The sequence below is a fragment of the Barbatula barbatula genome, assembly GCF_947034865.1.
Source record: "Barbatula barbatula genome assembly, chromosome: 21".
NCBI classification, from domain to species: Eukaryota; Metazoa; Chordata; class Actinopteri; order Cypriniformes; family Nemacheilidae; genus Barbatula; species Barbatula barbatula.
In genome coordinates, this window is record NC_136784.1 from 1,477,236 (window position 1) to 1,494,871 (window position 17,636).

General features: G+C 35.6%; 1 protein-coding gene across 1 annotated transcript; it reads right to left on the bottom strand.

Moving 5' to 3' along the window:
• Positions 1-11,712: 11,712 nt before the first annotated feature.
• Positions 11,713-15,960, bottom strand: LOC306909905 (CD209 antigen-like protein A). Its single transcript, XM_079484035.1, has 8 exons — positions 15,675-15,960; positions 14,507-14,629; positions 14,325-14,414; positions 14,149-14,220; positions 13,876-13,941; positions 13,635-13,783; positions 12,927-13,039; positions 11,713-12,838 (listed from the first exon to the last, which is right to left on the bottom strand). The coding sequence occupies exons 1-8, from the start codon at positions 15,730-15,732 to the stop codon at positions 12,676-12,678; spliced, it is 834 nt and encodes a 277-aa protein (XP_079340161.1). The 5' UTR covers positions 15,733-15,960; the 3' UTR covers positions 11,713-12,675.
• Positions 15,961-17,636: the final 1,676 nt, after the last annotated feature.

Genomic DNA, 17,636 nt, shown 5'->3' on the forward strand with positions numbered 1-17,636 from the left:
AAAGAAGACTGAGGAAGTCCTCCTTTGTTGTAAACACCGGGGAAACCATTCTGACAAAAAACACATGCTGTGTCCACTGCATTCGTTGAAGGCTTTTCGAAACGATGCTTATTTTGATCAGCAGATTTAGAAAAATGTGATTGCTGGGCCTTCAACTCAGATTACATACCCTCAACTATATGTGCACTAGAGATGCGCGGATGAGCTAAAATGTCACCCGCATCCGCTGCTTCAAATCAATTATCCACCCGCCATCCGCCCGCACGTATAATTTTCTATGATATAGATATCCGCACCCGACCCGCAACCGATCGTCACTTTAATACATCTAATTATATTCTTTAAGCATGATGTTATCAGATTCAGTGACGTTAGAACTAGTCTGTCAATATCCGATATTAAAATGATACGCTAATCGTAAAATGCTTTTAAATGAACATTTATTTGTATAACAAAAAGTTTGGCGTCGGCCACACAAACACACCTCAAATAAATTGAAATATACTGGAACATTCCTAAAACAGATATTCAAAGTAACAATAAAGAACTTTTTTTCTTTCCAGAAAACAGAACAAAGTCCGATAAAAAAACGTTGCCAATTCAGCATTAGGCGCCGCAGTCGTGGGAATAAGCGATCTTGTTTGTCCCAGAATAACACATTTTCCTCTGAGGACTCATCTAACTGAAAGTTTCTCCGGGATCTGTTTCGCCTCCATTTCTGCATTAAGAAAAAAAGGACCCCCCTCCACTGTCGACACCCGCGTATTTCTTTTACATGAGTGCAAAATTGCCAGTTGCCTGGTTGAAACTGCTATTAAAACACATTCGTATTTTAAAGAAATGTTGTTATAAATAATTGTATTTTCAACGAATGATCTCATCAACCCGCGACCCACCCGCAATTAATCAGAATATATTTTTTATTACCCGACCCACCCGACCCGCGGATCATCCGCAGCGCCCGCGGATTTAACCGCCATCCGCGCATCACTAATGTGCACCAACTGCGCTCTTTGGTCAGTATCTGTCTTTAAAGGGGTAGTGCAACGGTGTGTCATGCATTCTGACTTCTTTACAATGTTCAACGTGATGTCTTCTCATACTTAACAAGGTCATCTTGTCAAAAAAACGAGTTGGATGTATTACGTATTATTTCTGTGCTCGATACACTCCACCAGCGTTCGTACAGGTTTCGGAACGTTTTTCTTGGAGAGTTTTTCCTTGTTTTGGTTTTCGAGTCTTGTGGCAGGAACATGTCAGGTCCATGTGTTTAATGTGGAGAGATGGCATGACATTGTTTGTTTTGGAGCCTCAAGACAATAAACAAATGGGTATATATATAGGGAAACTAACAAAGGAGATAACGATGGGCAGGTATGGGTAATAAGACACAGGAGGAAAGCTATACTAGAAACGAGAGGGGCGGGGCCAAATGACGAGACAGGAGAGAACGCATATTATGTTCTGATTGACAATAATATGTTTCTCTCCACATAAAACACGTGGGTCTGTCATGACTCTGCCCCTAGACCAGAAAATCAAGACAAGAGCAGGCAGAATCATGACACTATCAACAAAGTCAGTTCTTCTTTTCATTATTCTACAGATGTGCTGTTTGATTACAATAAATGCCTATTAATGATCAACACACAGTATTGTATTCTCCCCAGTACATTTTCACATGTTATTTTTTATAATAATTGATAAATGTTTATTAAACAGTTTAATTACTGGTTAATATAAATGAATACATGTAACTATTTCCTAAATATATGGGTTGACGGAAAAAAATATTTTTATATTACATTGTTTTATATGATGAAAATTTACATTTATTATATTTACTGTGTTTTAATAAGTTTTATTTAAAAAGAATTCAGCCACACCATAAGATAAATTTAATATTGATCTGTCAATTACACATATATACATGTGTGTGTTTATCATTACAAAATGAATATCCACAATACACAGACATGTACTGTATTATGTAAACACAAACTTTTATTCTGGATATGATCAGCCATCACCAAATTACATCTTTAAAGGCATTTAGTAGGGGTGCACCGATATGTAAATTTAGGCCGATAACCGATAATTCTTGGACACTAGAAGCTGATGACTGATATATTGACCCATATACAGAATATAAATGTGAATTTTCTACATTTTCTACACTCCCCCTGAAAATAATGTACCAAGCCTACTTTAACCTTTTTAAAGATTCTTTAACTTTTAAACCTTTTTGGAATAATGTTTATTTTAATAATAAAATGAAAGGTGTTCTTCCAGAGCAACACAGAAAGGTGTACTCAATAGCCACATAACAGGTCTCAGGACAGAAAGCATTCACACAGCAGTCTGATTCACACAATATGCTTTTGTTTCTATAATTAAAAATGACCATTTATCGGCCGACAAGCATTTACCCTACTTCCGGTTTGTACACGTCAACGCTGTGAAATATGTTTATTATACAGTTTTTTTTGTGAATGTTTGATGATGTATTTGAAGTAAATAGGTTGTTGTTGTTTTTCTCATCTGTAAATTGTGAATATGTCATGTAAACATATATGATTGATTCAGTACAGTGAGTGTAAATACAGATTAATCTTTGCGAGATAAAGCATTATGAAGTAAAGACAGGTAGAAAATGTTTTGCAGAATTTGTCTGTTTTTGTTTTTATTGGTGCAATTTCACAAGCAAGTGGTACATTTTCAAAACTCTTACTACTAATCTCACAACAATCTTTTCATATTTTCAACTGTGTTTACAAAGCACGAAATCCTTTTCATTATACATAATATGTGTCTCATCTGTATCAACTATTCATTCACACGCATGATGTTTCTTAATGCTGCATATTTTGTGTAGTTTCCATTTACACTTGTTTTCTTTATTCACAATGCAACCACAATAACGTTGTACAAACTGCAAAATGAAAAAGTTTTTCTGCTTGCACATGTAAATGATGTGTTATTTGATCATGTTATTCGTGTTGTTTAAACTTTTTTTCATATAGTACAGTAACATTTATTCAGCACTGATGGTGACTTGAGACCCTTTGTGTTGTTTGCTACTGACTGTTACATATCACAATGATCTTGTGTTTTGAAGCAATGATTATGTGGAATGAATATATGTTCAACTACAAGGAAATCATGAGATCAGGTTATGAAAGAATGACTAGTGTTGTTACAAGTGTGATCAGTTTAAAGTTTTTCAAATGTAGACTTATGAAAACAGCACCAAACAACAACAACCACAAAAACAACCGATAGATTTATTTTATATAGTAGTTATGAAGGTATATATAACTAAGAAAATAGCTGTATATGATCTATAGAAAAAAGTATTTGCTGTATACATCAGGTGCTATATAACAGGTTGTAATAAATGTTTTAATTTGTGTGAGGTTTGTGTAAAACTGTAGAATGTTACATATTTTAGTCATTTTACTGTTATGGTAGTTCAATTCTGTTTCAGTTTTACTTTCTTTTATATTTTCAGTTAATAATCTTTGTGTCTTTACTTATGAACATATTTCACTAATTCATTTCTAATAAAAAACGTTTTTTTTTCAATAATATATTAAGATTTAATTAACAATAATATATCAGTGAGAAGTCTGTCATTTGCAAAGCTTTATTAGATACAATATACAGACAATTTCTTTTTCATTTTTGCTTTTAACAATTTTCAACAAGAAAAGCATTTTTGATAAAGAAAGTTATTTTCCGTTAGACAGTAAATTATCCTTTTCATATGTTATTCTGAATTCTTCAGAAAGCTTTATTTACGGTTACAGTTTTTGTCAAACAGCTCAACTTTCTTCAATGTTTTTTTCAGGAACGTCTCTAACTCCTCCAGGCTCTTCAACTTGATGTTATTCGGTTTATTGTGTTTTTCGTTTGTGGTATAATAAGTTTTAGAGACCCATTCTTTTGCTGAACTGTTATAGCAGCAAAACGCCATCCACACGTGTGATGGAATATTCACTCTTTTATTCACCTTTTTCACATTATCTTTACCAATTATGACTCCTGTCAGCACATAGGCCAGGGTTTTCTTGTTATTATCAATACAGTTATTGTCCATACTTTTCTTCATTTCAGTTTCCACCAGATTCCAAATGCTTTCCTTAAACCTGTGATGCTGCGGCACACTGTTGGTCAGTGTAAAAGTTGATAGAGCCGTTTCTCTATCAGCTGCGTGACTTGGAGGAAATAAGGTACCAGGAATGTAGATACTGTTGTCATATAAGTAGTCTTCATTACGAGCCTGTTTGACAAATGCTTCACGCATTTCAGTATTATACTTTAGTTCCATAGAGAATTCAAGCTAGAGAAGAACAACACAGTCAGTTAAATAAGTCAGCAATGTTTTAAAACAAGTTTCTCTAAAACACACGAAAAATGTAAACAAACCTGTGTCTCAGTCATCCATATTTTGGGACTTTGTGGTATTTTTAATTCTTTTGTCCCGGTGTATTTGTAAGCAGAGACAAGTGGAATCCTGCCTGTTGTGTAGTAAAGTGTCGCATACCTGATTTGTTTCTTATATTTTTGACAAATTGTTCTGTCAATTTCCCAGATACCTGGAGGCTTTCCCTTAAAAAAGAACTCTTTGCATTTAGATACATCGTCAAGTTTGGAGTCGATGCCTGGAAAGCTCAGCACCTGCAGCACGCAGACGACACTCGCAACAAACAGACGCATTCTCACGTTTGTTCAATTCAACCACTAAACTGTAATGGCAAACAAAGGTCTTGCAATGCTGACCGCCTCGTTTTGGACTGGTGTCCATCCCTTATGCTCTTTAATAGTTTAGCAAGATGGAAATCCACACACGTACACACCCACACGACACTTTATTCCTGTGAAGTTTTACAGACGTAACAACGTGTGTGCACTTATTTCACATTCTTCTCAATTCTCACGCATTCATCGTGAGACACACATTTCAAGCAGCTCACACGCTTGTGTTTCTCACGCTGGAAAGTGACTTGTCTTCACATCTCTTTGTCTTCTCATCTCTATTGAGAGCAACATCACGCAAGTGATTTCCTGTTGGATGCTCTGCAATGCCGTTAAGGCTGTTTCTTATCAGTTAGAGAATATTACTGATAATAGTTTATGTTGAAGGTGCTGCAATAAATGTAGTTTTTTGTTCACAACAGTTACAGACAAATAAAAAACTCCACAAAAAGCTGTATACATTTCTTTCTTCTGATGAACACAGAGAAAGATATTTGGAAGAATGTTTATAACCAAACAGATCTCAACACCCATTGACTTTTTTTTTGTTCTGTTCAACACAAAATGAGACATTTTGAAAGAATGAAGGAAAGAAAGAAAAATCTGGTCTGGTTATAATCATTCTAACAAATATATTTCTCTGTGTTCATCAGAACAAAGACATTTATACAGATTTGAAACAACTTGAAGTTGAGTATATGATGACAGAATTTTTATTTTTGGGTGAAGTATCCCCATAATTGCGTATACATCACTATTAGCATAAAAAGCATATATCCAAGGGCAAACAATTTTATTATAGCCTAATTTAAAATAGTATAAATATCAAAAAGTTTATTAATGTTTTATTTATTAATATTACAGCTGTAGTGTTATAAAAAATAAGTATTTAAAATGGATGTTGCAGCAAATAATCACTTTTTAGTGTATTTATTTACATTTTGCCACATTAGCAGTGTATCTCTTAGAAAGTCACCTTGCCGGGTTGCTTAACAACAGATGGACTCGGCTCTACCTTCGCCACTAGTATACCAGATGTGATATGAGTAGTGTTTTTTAAAGGCACTGGACTTTGGCACTTCTGAGACGTGGGACCGTCTTGCTCATTTTATGCCATGCTACCCTTCCTGATTCTGTCATGTTTATACCCCATCGTGGGTTTTTGTTTTGTCTTTTGTAAATAAATGTCTTATCAATCCCCTATAACCGCTGTCTGCACCTAGGTCCTCGGTACATGTTTCACCCCAAGATGCTGCAGCATGCTGTCAAGTAACAAGACCGCAAGTGATTCTTTGGACCATAGAAAATGAGCCCTCGAGCCACAAATACACCTCATAGCGAGTAGAATAAACACTTGTGAGTAACCTAAGACAAGAAACTGACGAAAAACTAAAAAAATGGTTTGGAAACGTTTGCGTGCAGCAATTTTATGAAAGGTTGACCAAGGTATATGTTTCACAAAGGGTTTGGAAAATGAACACACTGCAGTTCTCTGAAAACTCTCTACTGGTGAATGAATGGTCTGAGCTCTAGACACGTTATTTGTCTGATTCGACCGAATAAATGTCAGAAAAACATTTTCTATTACAAATATTATCTATATATTTTTTTAATTAAGACTGATATTTTAACTTTGACAGATATCTCTGGTCTACTATATAAACATTATGCAGTAGTAATAATTTTCACATTTTATACCAATGAGTGAGATGAGTGTCAGGGATTTGGCCAGAACCAGAGCGCAGGTAGACGAGGGTTTAACAATAAAACTTAAAATACCCTAGATGTGGAAAACAATAACAACTATGTAAATAAAAACTTCCTACAAGGGGGACAAAACAAACAAGGTCCTTTGAATCATAAATTAACTAAATCCTCATACTCGAGGAAATCCAAAACGAGGCGGGGTAAGCCGGACAGACTAAGGTGAACAATGAACTAACCAGGGACAGAGGGAAACTGGGGCTAGATAAAGGGGAACACTAATGATGACTAATTACAAATGGAGAGTGGCAGCAGGTGACATGGATGAAACACTAAGGGAAAGTTAACAGGAGGATTGCACGAGGCAGGTGAGGGGAATGAAACACTAAGGGAAAGATGGACCAGGGCCAGTGACAAGACTACCACTAATGCGCCACTTACAGGGAGACAAGGGGGCGGGGCTAAAGGATGAGACACCGGAGAGAGAGCATGGCGTGACAAACCAAAACAATGTCCTTTCTCCACCTAAAACACATGGGACTGACATGATCCTGCCACAAGACTCGAAAACCAAGACAATGAGACTGATATACCAATATTTTTGCACTTATCAAACTTTATTGCAGAAAGAGCACACAGTATACACACAATCCCATTTCTTATACATATTTTTCAACCAATTACTTTCTATACTATATATTTTTTGCAGTATACACGTTAAAGCGTTATTAGCGGTTTGTGTGCTAAGAAGCATTTGTAAATGTTTAAGTTGAAGCTGGCTGTACGGTGATGCAAAAAGAGCATAACATGTTTTGACAGAAATCTCTAATCAAACATATTTGTATTTCTGCTTCTGAATCTTTACTTTTAGCGGGATGTAGACATTTCTGTTATTTACAGTGGTTGTCAAATAGTTGTGTGACTTTAATATTGTTTTTATTCAGATTTTCCTGTAATTTCTCCAGGGTTATAGCATTGATTCTGACATTGGGGTCATTTTCATCTTTGTTTGGAGCCCAGTATGCTTTGGAGAACAGTGACTTTTGATTATAGCAGCAGAACGTCATCCACATGAATGATGGGATGTTCACTCTTTCATTTAGTTTATTGTTGCCAGGTACAGCTCCTACCAACACATGTGCCAAAACTTTATTGCCCTTACAGTTTCTACTCATCTCCTGTAAGGTCTCTATTTCCATGCGATTCCAGCTGCCGCTATTGAAGCTGATCTTCTGTGGCACAATGTTGGTATATGTGAATGTAGAACTAGCGATGACTTCATCACCTGAATGACAGCTGGGAAACAAGTGACCGCGATTCAATTTATGACTTTTAGCACTATTGAAGAAGTCTTCATCTGTGGCTTGATTTTCATATGGCATGCCCATCTCATCACTGGAGACTTCCAGCTACAGAACAAACATTCAAAAGAAAGATATCAGTTGACTAAGAGGAGACTATATTAAAGCCTAAAGATTGCATTCGTCACGATTTATCCTGATAGATCACTGAATAAGCACTGAATATCAGAATGTCTGACAGGGAATTGACCACTTGGTTGTTCAAACTAATGATTTCATAATGATATTAAATTTGTTAACTTTTAAATCAATACATGTATCAGCATATGGCAGCAAATACAGGGTGCACTGTATAAAGAGTTCACAATTCAAACACAATAATCTTGTATAAATCATACCGGTGAGGAAGAAGTAAAAAAACAGTGTCAAGATCACCTGAGGCTCATTCCTCCATATGTTTGGTCTTTCAATCTGTCTATCCGCAGTGAATTTGTAGGCTGAGAAAACTGGAATCCTGTTTGTTGTGTCGTAGAGTGTCGCAAATCTGTAGCTGTTCTCATATTTCTGACAGATCATTTTGTATCTATCATTCTTGATCATGCCAGTAATCACAGGAGGCTTTCCTTTAGAGAAAAACTCACTACACTTACTGAAGTCTACAACTTCAGAGATGACGGCTGGAAATGCCAGCAGAAACAGCACAGAGACGCTCGTGGTAAACATCATCTTCACTTCACTCACAAAGTAGAAACAGAGGAACAATTTGTCTTTCTAAACTCTTAAAGACCACAGCAGCGTGTTTAACACCTCCTACCCAAACGTCAAAACACCGGTGACCTCACGAAACCCACTGAATGATACCGATGTCTCAGTCATTTCTCAATCATGTTTTCCATTTACTTTTTTGACTTTAAAAATATAAATGATGCAACTCAACTACTGTAGAAGCATTGTCACGCTTGCTCAAGCATTATAAATGCAAGCATCTAAAAGTCCTAAAAACAGCCAAATACAGATTTAGTAAAAATGACAATACACACAAAGAGTGCAGAACATCACTCTACTCTCAGCCAGTCTTGTCTCATTGTTCCAAGGTTACCAGAGCGGGCCGGACGCAATCCATACCCAGACCTGACAAATGCTGTGATGATAGAGCTGGACAAAGGACGTGGCGACTCTAAAAAACTTCAGCAGTTATTTGATTATTAATGATAATCTTAAATCAATGTTTTTCCTTGTTGTGCAAGCACTTTCGAGCTTTTGCCAGAGGGGAACTGGACTAACCACAAACAGCTGACCCCCCTAAATATCAGCTAATGACCCCACTGCAGATGTACCAAACTTTGTCTTAGATCACAGTTTTGCGTAAAATGAGGAAAAGTTTCATACACTAGATCTGTTTACTCCATGAGACAAAAATCAAAATCTCCATATAAAGTACATTAGATACAACAAATCAAAGCCAAAAACCTAAAAAGCTTATCGTCGCTGTCCTTCCAAAACCTTAAGCCAAAACAGATAAGTCTGCTGACCCTGGAGTCCCGAAAGCTCATTGGCGCCATCTTGTGCAACTTGCCCATTTACAATGCATTCGTTCTCATGACGAGTTTTATTGAATAAATACACTTCCTTGTATGTAATATTTGATCTGTGTGCATGAAATACATTTGTCTTGTGTTATTTTAGTGAAATGTGATTAAAGTAGAAAAAATAGCAGCAGTGATTTTTAAGAGAACGCTATAAACTCTTGTGTTTATTAAACTAAGTTTATTTATTGCTTTCAACTCAACTTGTGTTGTCTCTTGCATGGAGTCGCTTCTGCCTGACCTGGAATAAAAAATGACATCTTAAAAATCACCCGACATCGTTCACTAGACCCGTACGGTTTCATTTGTATTCTATTGAAAGTCGCATATACTGTATAAAGCCAAAAAACAGCAACACTTTAACACTATAAGAAAAACTTTATCAAACTTCATATTTAACCGTCATGTTTTGGCATGAAATGTTTCTATTAGGTTATGAATTATTGTTGTGCCACTGAAATAAGTGTTGATATCTTATTGGAAACCTGAACATACACATATAAAGGCCTATATACTGTATATATATATATATATATATATATATATATATATTTCCTGTGAAATCTGCAGAGAAATCAGAAAAGAGCAGTTTATTCATTCTGATGTATGTCAATCTTACCCTTGTATTGAGAAGATCTGCGGCTTGGATCAGCTGTTGACCGGACGTAAGCAGAATTTTCATAAACTGCATCCATTTCATTAATCTGATAGAACACTTGTCCTCTAAGATGATTGTTAAAGTGTTTAATGATATAAAGAAAAGTCACAGAAACTATTATTAGCCCTTTAACACTGTTCACACATTACACAGGAAATAAAACAGGAAGTTATTCATCTTTCATGTTAACACTAGTTCTCTATAGCTACAATATATCCTGTTGACAAACAGTCTATATATAAATAAATTAAATCAAACAACAGTGTCATTTGTCTTCATTGATAAAGTTGATGCATAAAGAGAATAAAAATAACAGTCAATGAGGCAAAACGCACACAGTCAGCAGCATGTGATAACAAACTTGATATATGTGAAGAAACACAATGTTCTTCTTGGGCTAACTACCCCTGTCGATAGGATCCGTTACTATAAAGCGTAATGGGTCCACCCATCGTGTTCCTGTTTACCAGACATGTTTTATTCCCTTGTTCCTTGTTATTTTACCCCTCGTGGGTTTTTGTTTTGTCTTTTTATTAATAAATGTCTGTTAACCCTTACCTGACCGGTCCTCTGTCCTTGTGTCTCAGATCGGGTTGTGACAGATTCAGCAGTTGATTGTGACATTTATTATATGGATTTGTGGCTGTCGTTGTCACATTAAATTATAATGTTGCAGATTGGTCGACTAATGTGATATAGGCCTATGTATCCTCAAAGACAGCATGCCAGTAAAAAAATTAACATTAAGGTGGTGAATATTCTCTACGAAAATGAATCCATAAATTGTCTCCATCAGGCAAAAACAAGTTGCCGTTTATTTGAAGCACAAACGTGACATTCTTCTGGCATTATTCATCCTTACCTTTGAAAGCCTTTCGATTTACATCTAACCTTGTACTACTTTCTACTCTTGGGATCTTAAATTCCGTTTCGCTGTGGCTATAAATTTACATCAGGATCGGTTTTAGGCCCTGTTTAGTTTAGTTTAGATTATTTTATTTTAGTTTAGAGCTTTATTAATCCCATTGGGGCAAATAAATTCAGACTGTGGTGCTTCACAGACACAATGCACATGAAATACCTACAGTACAACACCAAGAACTTACAAAAGAAGATTAAAAGCTACAGTTTGTTACATAACCGTATCGCTTCAGGCACAAAGAGGAATTTATAAGGATTTGTAGAACATGTAGTTGCTCTTATACGTCGCCCATGGGGAAGCCTCTCAAAATGATAATGCAAAGGATGTACTGTCTCCTATCATTCTATGAGCCTATATACAGAGCACATTTATATTCTCCTTCTGCACTAACACATCTTCTGGTTTAATATGCATCAAGGATTGATATTGTTTTTAACCCATGGCTGCATATTGGACAGAACACATGGTTGGGTTTCAAACCAGCATTTGGGATGATATAACTCAACCATGTGTTCTGTTGAATATTAACCCAGCAGTTTTATACATAAACATGTCAAGACCCTTTGTGCTAAAGAAATACATTATTTTAAAATAGCCTATTCCATAAAATCAGTATTGTAAAAATGTTATCACAGATCATTAAACTTATTCCTTTAAAGTTTCCTGACTTTAACCAAATCTATAATGCACATGCTTGATATTATTGTTTGTTCAGAATTTCCTATTTTTATATTTGTTGCTTATTCTTTCTATATGAAAATGAAATATCTGTCCTATACCTTTGCAGTCAGAGCATTTTTTAATTTTAAAATGGTAAAATTGAACAATTTCCAATAATATTTCTGTTGCATGTACAATTACAACGTGTTATACAGTTGATTAATAACATTGAGTTATAGGTGCTGAAAAAACTTTATTTTAACATGAAGTCAAAATTGAAAGGGAATTATATAAATAAAAGAAAAGCAAAAAAAAGCTCAATACCTTAATAAAGACATTGCTATTATTCTACAGAACAAATTCTATGTTTTTGTTTTGTATTGTGACACTGCATGTCTTTTTACACAATATACCCGTCATGTTTTGTTGTTTCTTGAATGAACACTGGAGGCGTCCTGCGGTTGTACCATTGCAATCCCAAACACTCCAAAGTCCAAACATCAACCTCACAGTGAAAGTATCAGACATGAGTAAAGCACAATTTTTACTTATGCGTCGGACACAGAGCCTCGCGCCCTCCGCCGTAACCTGACCTGCACCTCTCCAAATATTTAGCAACGCACAACTCAATGCGGACCATAAAAACGGATGTCATTCCTAGATTCAGTTGCTCTAGTAACAATTATTACCAAACCCCACAGTAACAGACGAGAGACGGGATGAAGTGAGCACCGCTGCTTTGGTAGCCGCTACCTAAAATCGCTCATAATTTGCATAAAGTTGAGTAATTCATAAGATGACGCTAAACTAGCTTTGAAATGAATGAGATCATGTTGCTCTTTCACTGCCAGTTGCTGGCGGTGTGAACAAGGCTTTAGTAAGCAGTGTCACTCAAAAGATAAATTGTTTAAAAGCAAACTTTTGCTTTCAAATGACTGATACGGTATCAGCCAAAAGCTAAATGTTTTGAAAGAAAAACTTAAATGTTATTATATTATGTTTTGACAATAATCAGCTTAACATTGATGTTTGTGTTAATAAACTGCACTTACAAAACACCTCTTTTCCATCATCTTTGGAAGGAAATTAATATTTCTTTTCACAGATAAACTTTTTCTTCTCTTTACAAGAACCATCAAACCAAGTGTGTAAATTGCCGCTTCTGTCTCCCAGACTGGCACAGTTCTCTCCGGATGGATCCTCAACTTTCCAGTTATCAGGTTGTTTTTGCGTAGATTGAAACCAGAACCTTTTAGAGAAAAAACTTTCTATTACAGCCATATTTGCCATTGAAATATGTATATACTGAATAAACTGTATAACAACATCATTCTTACTGTACTCCCGTCTCTTCAAGAGTTTGGTTATTCGCCCAAACCCACCGACCCTCAGTCTCCAGATCATTGAGACCGATCCAGTGAGTCTCTTTAATTTGAGACACCAAAAAATCCTAATAAGTAAAACAGAAATGTCCAAAAGAAAATAATTTTAAAATATTTTGAGACATCAAAGTAGTAAAGTAGTAAATAATAAAGTAGTAAATAATAAAGTAGTAAATAATAAAGTAGTAAATAATAAAGTAGTAAATAATAAAGTAGAAAATAATAAAGTAGTAAATAATAAAGTAGTAAATAATAAAGTAGTAAATAATAAAGTAGAAAATAATGAAGTATTAAATAATAAAGTAGTAAATAATAAAGTATTAAATAATAAAGTGGTAAATAATAAAGTAGAAAATAATGAAGTATTAAATAATGAAGTATTAAATAATAAAGTAGTAAATAATAAAGTAGTAAATAATAAAGTAGAAAATAATGAAGTATTAAATAATAAAGTAGTAAATAATAAAATATTAAATAATAAAGTAGTAAATAATAAAGTAGTAAATAATAAAGTCGTAAATAATAAAGTAGTAAATAATAAAGTAGTAAATAATAAAGTAGTAAATAATAAAGTAGTAAATAATAAAGTACTAAATAATAAAGTACTAAATAATAAAGTAGTAAATAACAGGCCAGTTTTCTGAAAGCATTTCTCTGATTGACCTGTTCTTCTTGGCTTGTGATGGAGACCAGTTCAGATCCTTTGGAAATGCACACATCACGACTCTTTGACCAGTTCTGTTTATCAGCGCTGAAGTAAAGCGTCCCACGGCAAACTGTCCAGCCATCGTTTGAAGGAATACAAGACTGAGCTGTGAATGATGAGTAAAATATGACATTATTAATTATTAATAGTTTGGTTGAATGTGCAGAAATATGTCTTTACAACAGATATGAAACTCACCACTGTAAAATAAGGATCTTAGTCTGTTAAACTTGTCCTTGACTTCATGAAGCTCTCTTTCAAACGCTACGAGGAAGAAAAAGAAGCTGTTATTTAGACAAATGTGCTCAAAAGACTTTCCTGTGTGACTATAGAAAAACGACAACAACGGATTGATGGAATCCAACAGAAGTCAAGTTACAAAAAGTGAAGTTATTTTTAAGATTGTTTGCAGAGAAATGCTTTCATGTATTAAAAGGCTGTACATTCACTGACATACAGTATATCATTTACCTTTATAAACTGACAGTTGATCTCTGACTGTGGTCAAGTTGGATGTCATTTCTTTCAGATTTTTCTCCATGACTGCAAAGGAAAGAATGAATGATAACACAAGGTATTATTAAGACATTTTCACTCACATACTCATTTTATGCATATTTTTGTATAGTGTACATTAAATATATTACTTGTGTTGTTAATGTCTTGAGCCGACAGCTGCATGAAGACCATGTTGTACTGTGCTTTCCATGATTCAGAATCTGCACACTTCTTATAATCTGATGAAATGAAATGCAACAGCAGATGTGTTAAGTGTTAAGGAAAAACACGTTTCTTTAGTTTGAGTAAATACCTAATGATTTATACTCACACAGGACCCCCAGAACACAGAGACCCCCAACAGCAAGACCAACAGAGACACAGAGAACCACCAGAAGAGCTTTATTCCCTTTAGACAGACTTACATCTCTCTCCTGATGGACTGTGGGACTACCTATAGTAACATGTAATGATTAAAGTGCATATATACAGTAGTGGCATTTTTCTGCCAGTAATTTCTCATTGGTATAAAAAAGCTCCATGTCCTCTTCATACTTGTACACGTGCACAAGCGCGCTCAAATAGAGAGGCATGAGGTCATGATGCGCACACGGTCCAACACTCCCATATTTCGCGGTGAAACTAGTTCAACATTTCAGAATGCCACACATCCACCGCAGGTCATGTAACAAGAACCAACCATTCAATATAGACAAGCTCAGTAGATGGAGACAAAGATGATCACAGCATAAATAAATCTAGTTGCAGAGGTATTTTCAGTGCATATAATCCTTATATCTTTTTTTCCATCCTCGATCCTCTTATTATTATTGAATAATAATCTACGCTGTAAAATGTTGCTTTAGTTTTGCAGCAGGTTTGCCAGTAACTTACTTTAGATTTAATGCACGATTTGGATTTAAACATAAACTTACCTAGTTCTTATATGTTCTTTCATAAAACAAGACTAAATATCTTTTGTCACTTTTCTTGTAATGTTAATTTATCGTAATTTAAGAAGTTCTAGACAAAGTGCTTAGTAGTTAAATCTACAGTAAATTACTGACAAAACCACAGTAAAGTTTAGTAGTGTAATAGCCATTTTAAATCCTTGGGATTCAATTGAGTAGAACTGTTTTGTTTTTGGTTGTTTTGTTTTTCTTTGACTATTTACAATCTTTACACACAATGTTTGATCATTTTTTATATAAACTGTATTGAATATTTATTGTAAAGAACTTCAGTTGTCCAATGTCTATGAAACAAAAAATTAAAGTCTTATGGAAATTAATTAATCGTCTTTAACATGAACATTGGTAAGTGCTTTAAAATATAAATTAATATGCAATACTGTAAATTATCGCTGGCATTCGCTTGTAACTGACTAGTCTCCCCTTCACAAAATCAAGCTTCCTGTAACTTTAGTCAAACCACTAAAATAAACTGTTATTAATAATTACATTTTATATTTTAAAATAGTTAAACATTCTTATTTTTACCTTTGCAGTTGTTGATTGATGAATGTTTGAAATCTGCATTTTCATCGATTGCTTCCATCGTACCGACCAGACAGAAAAATGCGGTTCAGAAAGAAACTTCACAAGACACACAGGAAATTAAATATAGAAGTGTGAGGTTTGTGATGCAGTTAAGGCTCACCGGATAGTAGATAGAATCTATTCTTGTAGTTTATTTTTACAGAAAAGTTTTCTATAAAAATGCTCTGAAACAATTCATGCAGAGAAATATAAAATATCTGGCTTCTCATTGTGTGCATATTCCCTTAATAGGACCCAATAGGACATATCCCGTGCCATAGGCATGACAGGGGAAGCAGCCAAGAATACAAATAGAGGAAAGGAGGTCTGAAGTATTTCTGGGTTCGTCTCGGGTAACTTGGCTGTAACCCTGTTATGAGCAGTGGCGGCGCCAGGGGGGGTCTTGGGGGGTCTCAAGACCCTTCCAAAAAACGCCTTGACCCCCCATTAGACCCCCCACCCCTTCCTGATTAAAAAATATTTGATATATATTAAAATATATATCCGGGATAAAGATTTAAAAATCGTTCTCTTCAAACTACGCAGAACAATAATAATTAATAATTTAATCGACATATAAAAAAATATAAACATCAGAATCAATGCGACGCCCTATGAACGTTGCTGCCGCTGCCGCTGCGTCTTGCGTCATTGCGTTCAAGGCGCTGTCGCGCGACCGCAAGAGCTGCTACGCACTTTTCTTGAAGCTAAAAATGGATCGTTTTGTCATACCTAAAAAAGGGCGGAAGAGACAGGTGAGCAGATGGAAAGAAATGGCGCCTCATCGAGCGCTACAGCGGGCACAGATGGTGGGAATCCTGACGGCGGAGAGGATTTAACTGGGGATTTAATCCATTGCCCAGCCGAGAAACCAAGACAGCCTCAATTTAAATCATACACGTTTAGTTCGTTTGGATTGTAAATATGTTTTCTGTCATGGGTGTGGCAAACGCTGCCGCTACCACGCGCTGTTATGGAAAGCCAACAGGGTCAGAAAACGCGTGCTTTTAATCGCCGTATTAATATTGAAACGCCGATTTCTTAACGCCGCCAGGCGTTAAATAAACGCCGCTTGACGCTAAACTAACGTCACACGCCGCCACGCGTTTAAATAACGCCGCACGCCGATTGGCGTTAAGTTAACGTCACACGTCACTCAAAATGCAAACGTAATAGCTCATTTGCATAGCCCGTCCTTTTCTAGGTTGTGGGCTCTACGGCAAGTCGGAGCATCCAGTTTTGCAAAAGCGCGGGTCAAAGGGATTGATTTAAAATAAAGTCAGGAGTTCAATTCATTCTTATTATGTCTACAGAACCTAATCATCATTTTAGAAGACGCCTATCTGCAATAAGGGATCGCATAAATTCACAACTTGATTGTTTGTTGGAAGCATCACCAGAGCATGGAGAACAAAGTATTGTAGACAGGTAACATTAATAGCTAATTATAACGTCAGAAATGTATTGTTCATTTTTTAATACCAAGATTTTCCCCTAAAGTATTAAACATCATTCACTGCAGTCAAATTAACCATTAACTTGCCGTAGAGCCCGCAACCTAGAAAAGGACGGGCTATGCAAATGAGCTATTACGTTTGCATTTTGAGTGACGTGTGACGTTAACTTAACGCCAAGTTAAGTGCTGAGGCGACACCAAAATAGCATAATGAAAAACATTTTTTCAAATCTAATATTATTTAATTAGGCTATAGAAAAATGATTAGGCGGGCACATTTTAGCCATGTATATGTAAAAAAACACGGCCGAACAATCCCATATCACCACCACCCGCCCATGTACGGTCCGCACGACAGCGCCGGTTGATGGCGCGTCCGCCTGACGCAGTGTGACAGACGGTAGTCTAGGCAACTTATTTGGAAATGGCCCCGAAAAGACATTAGGAGTCAGGATCAGAGAAAAGAA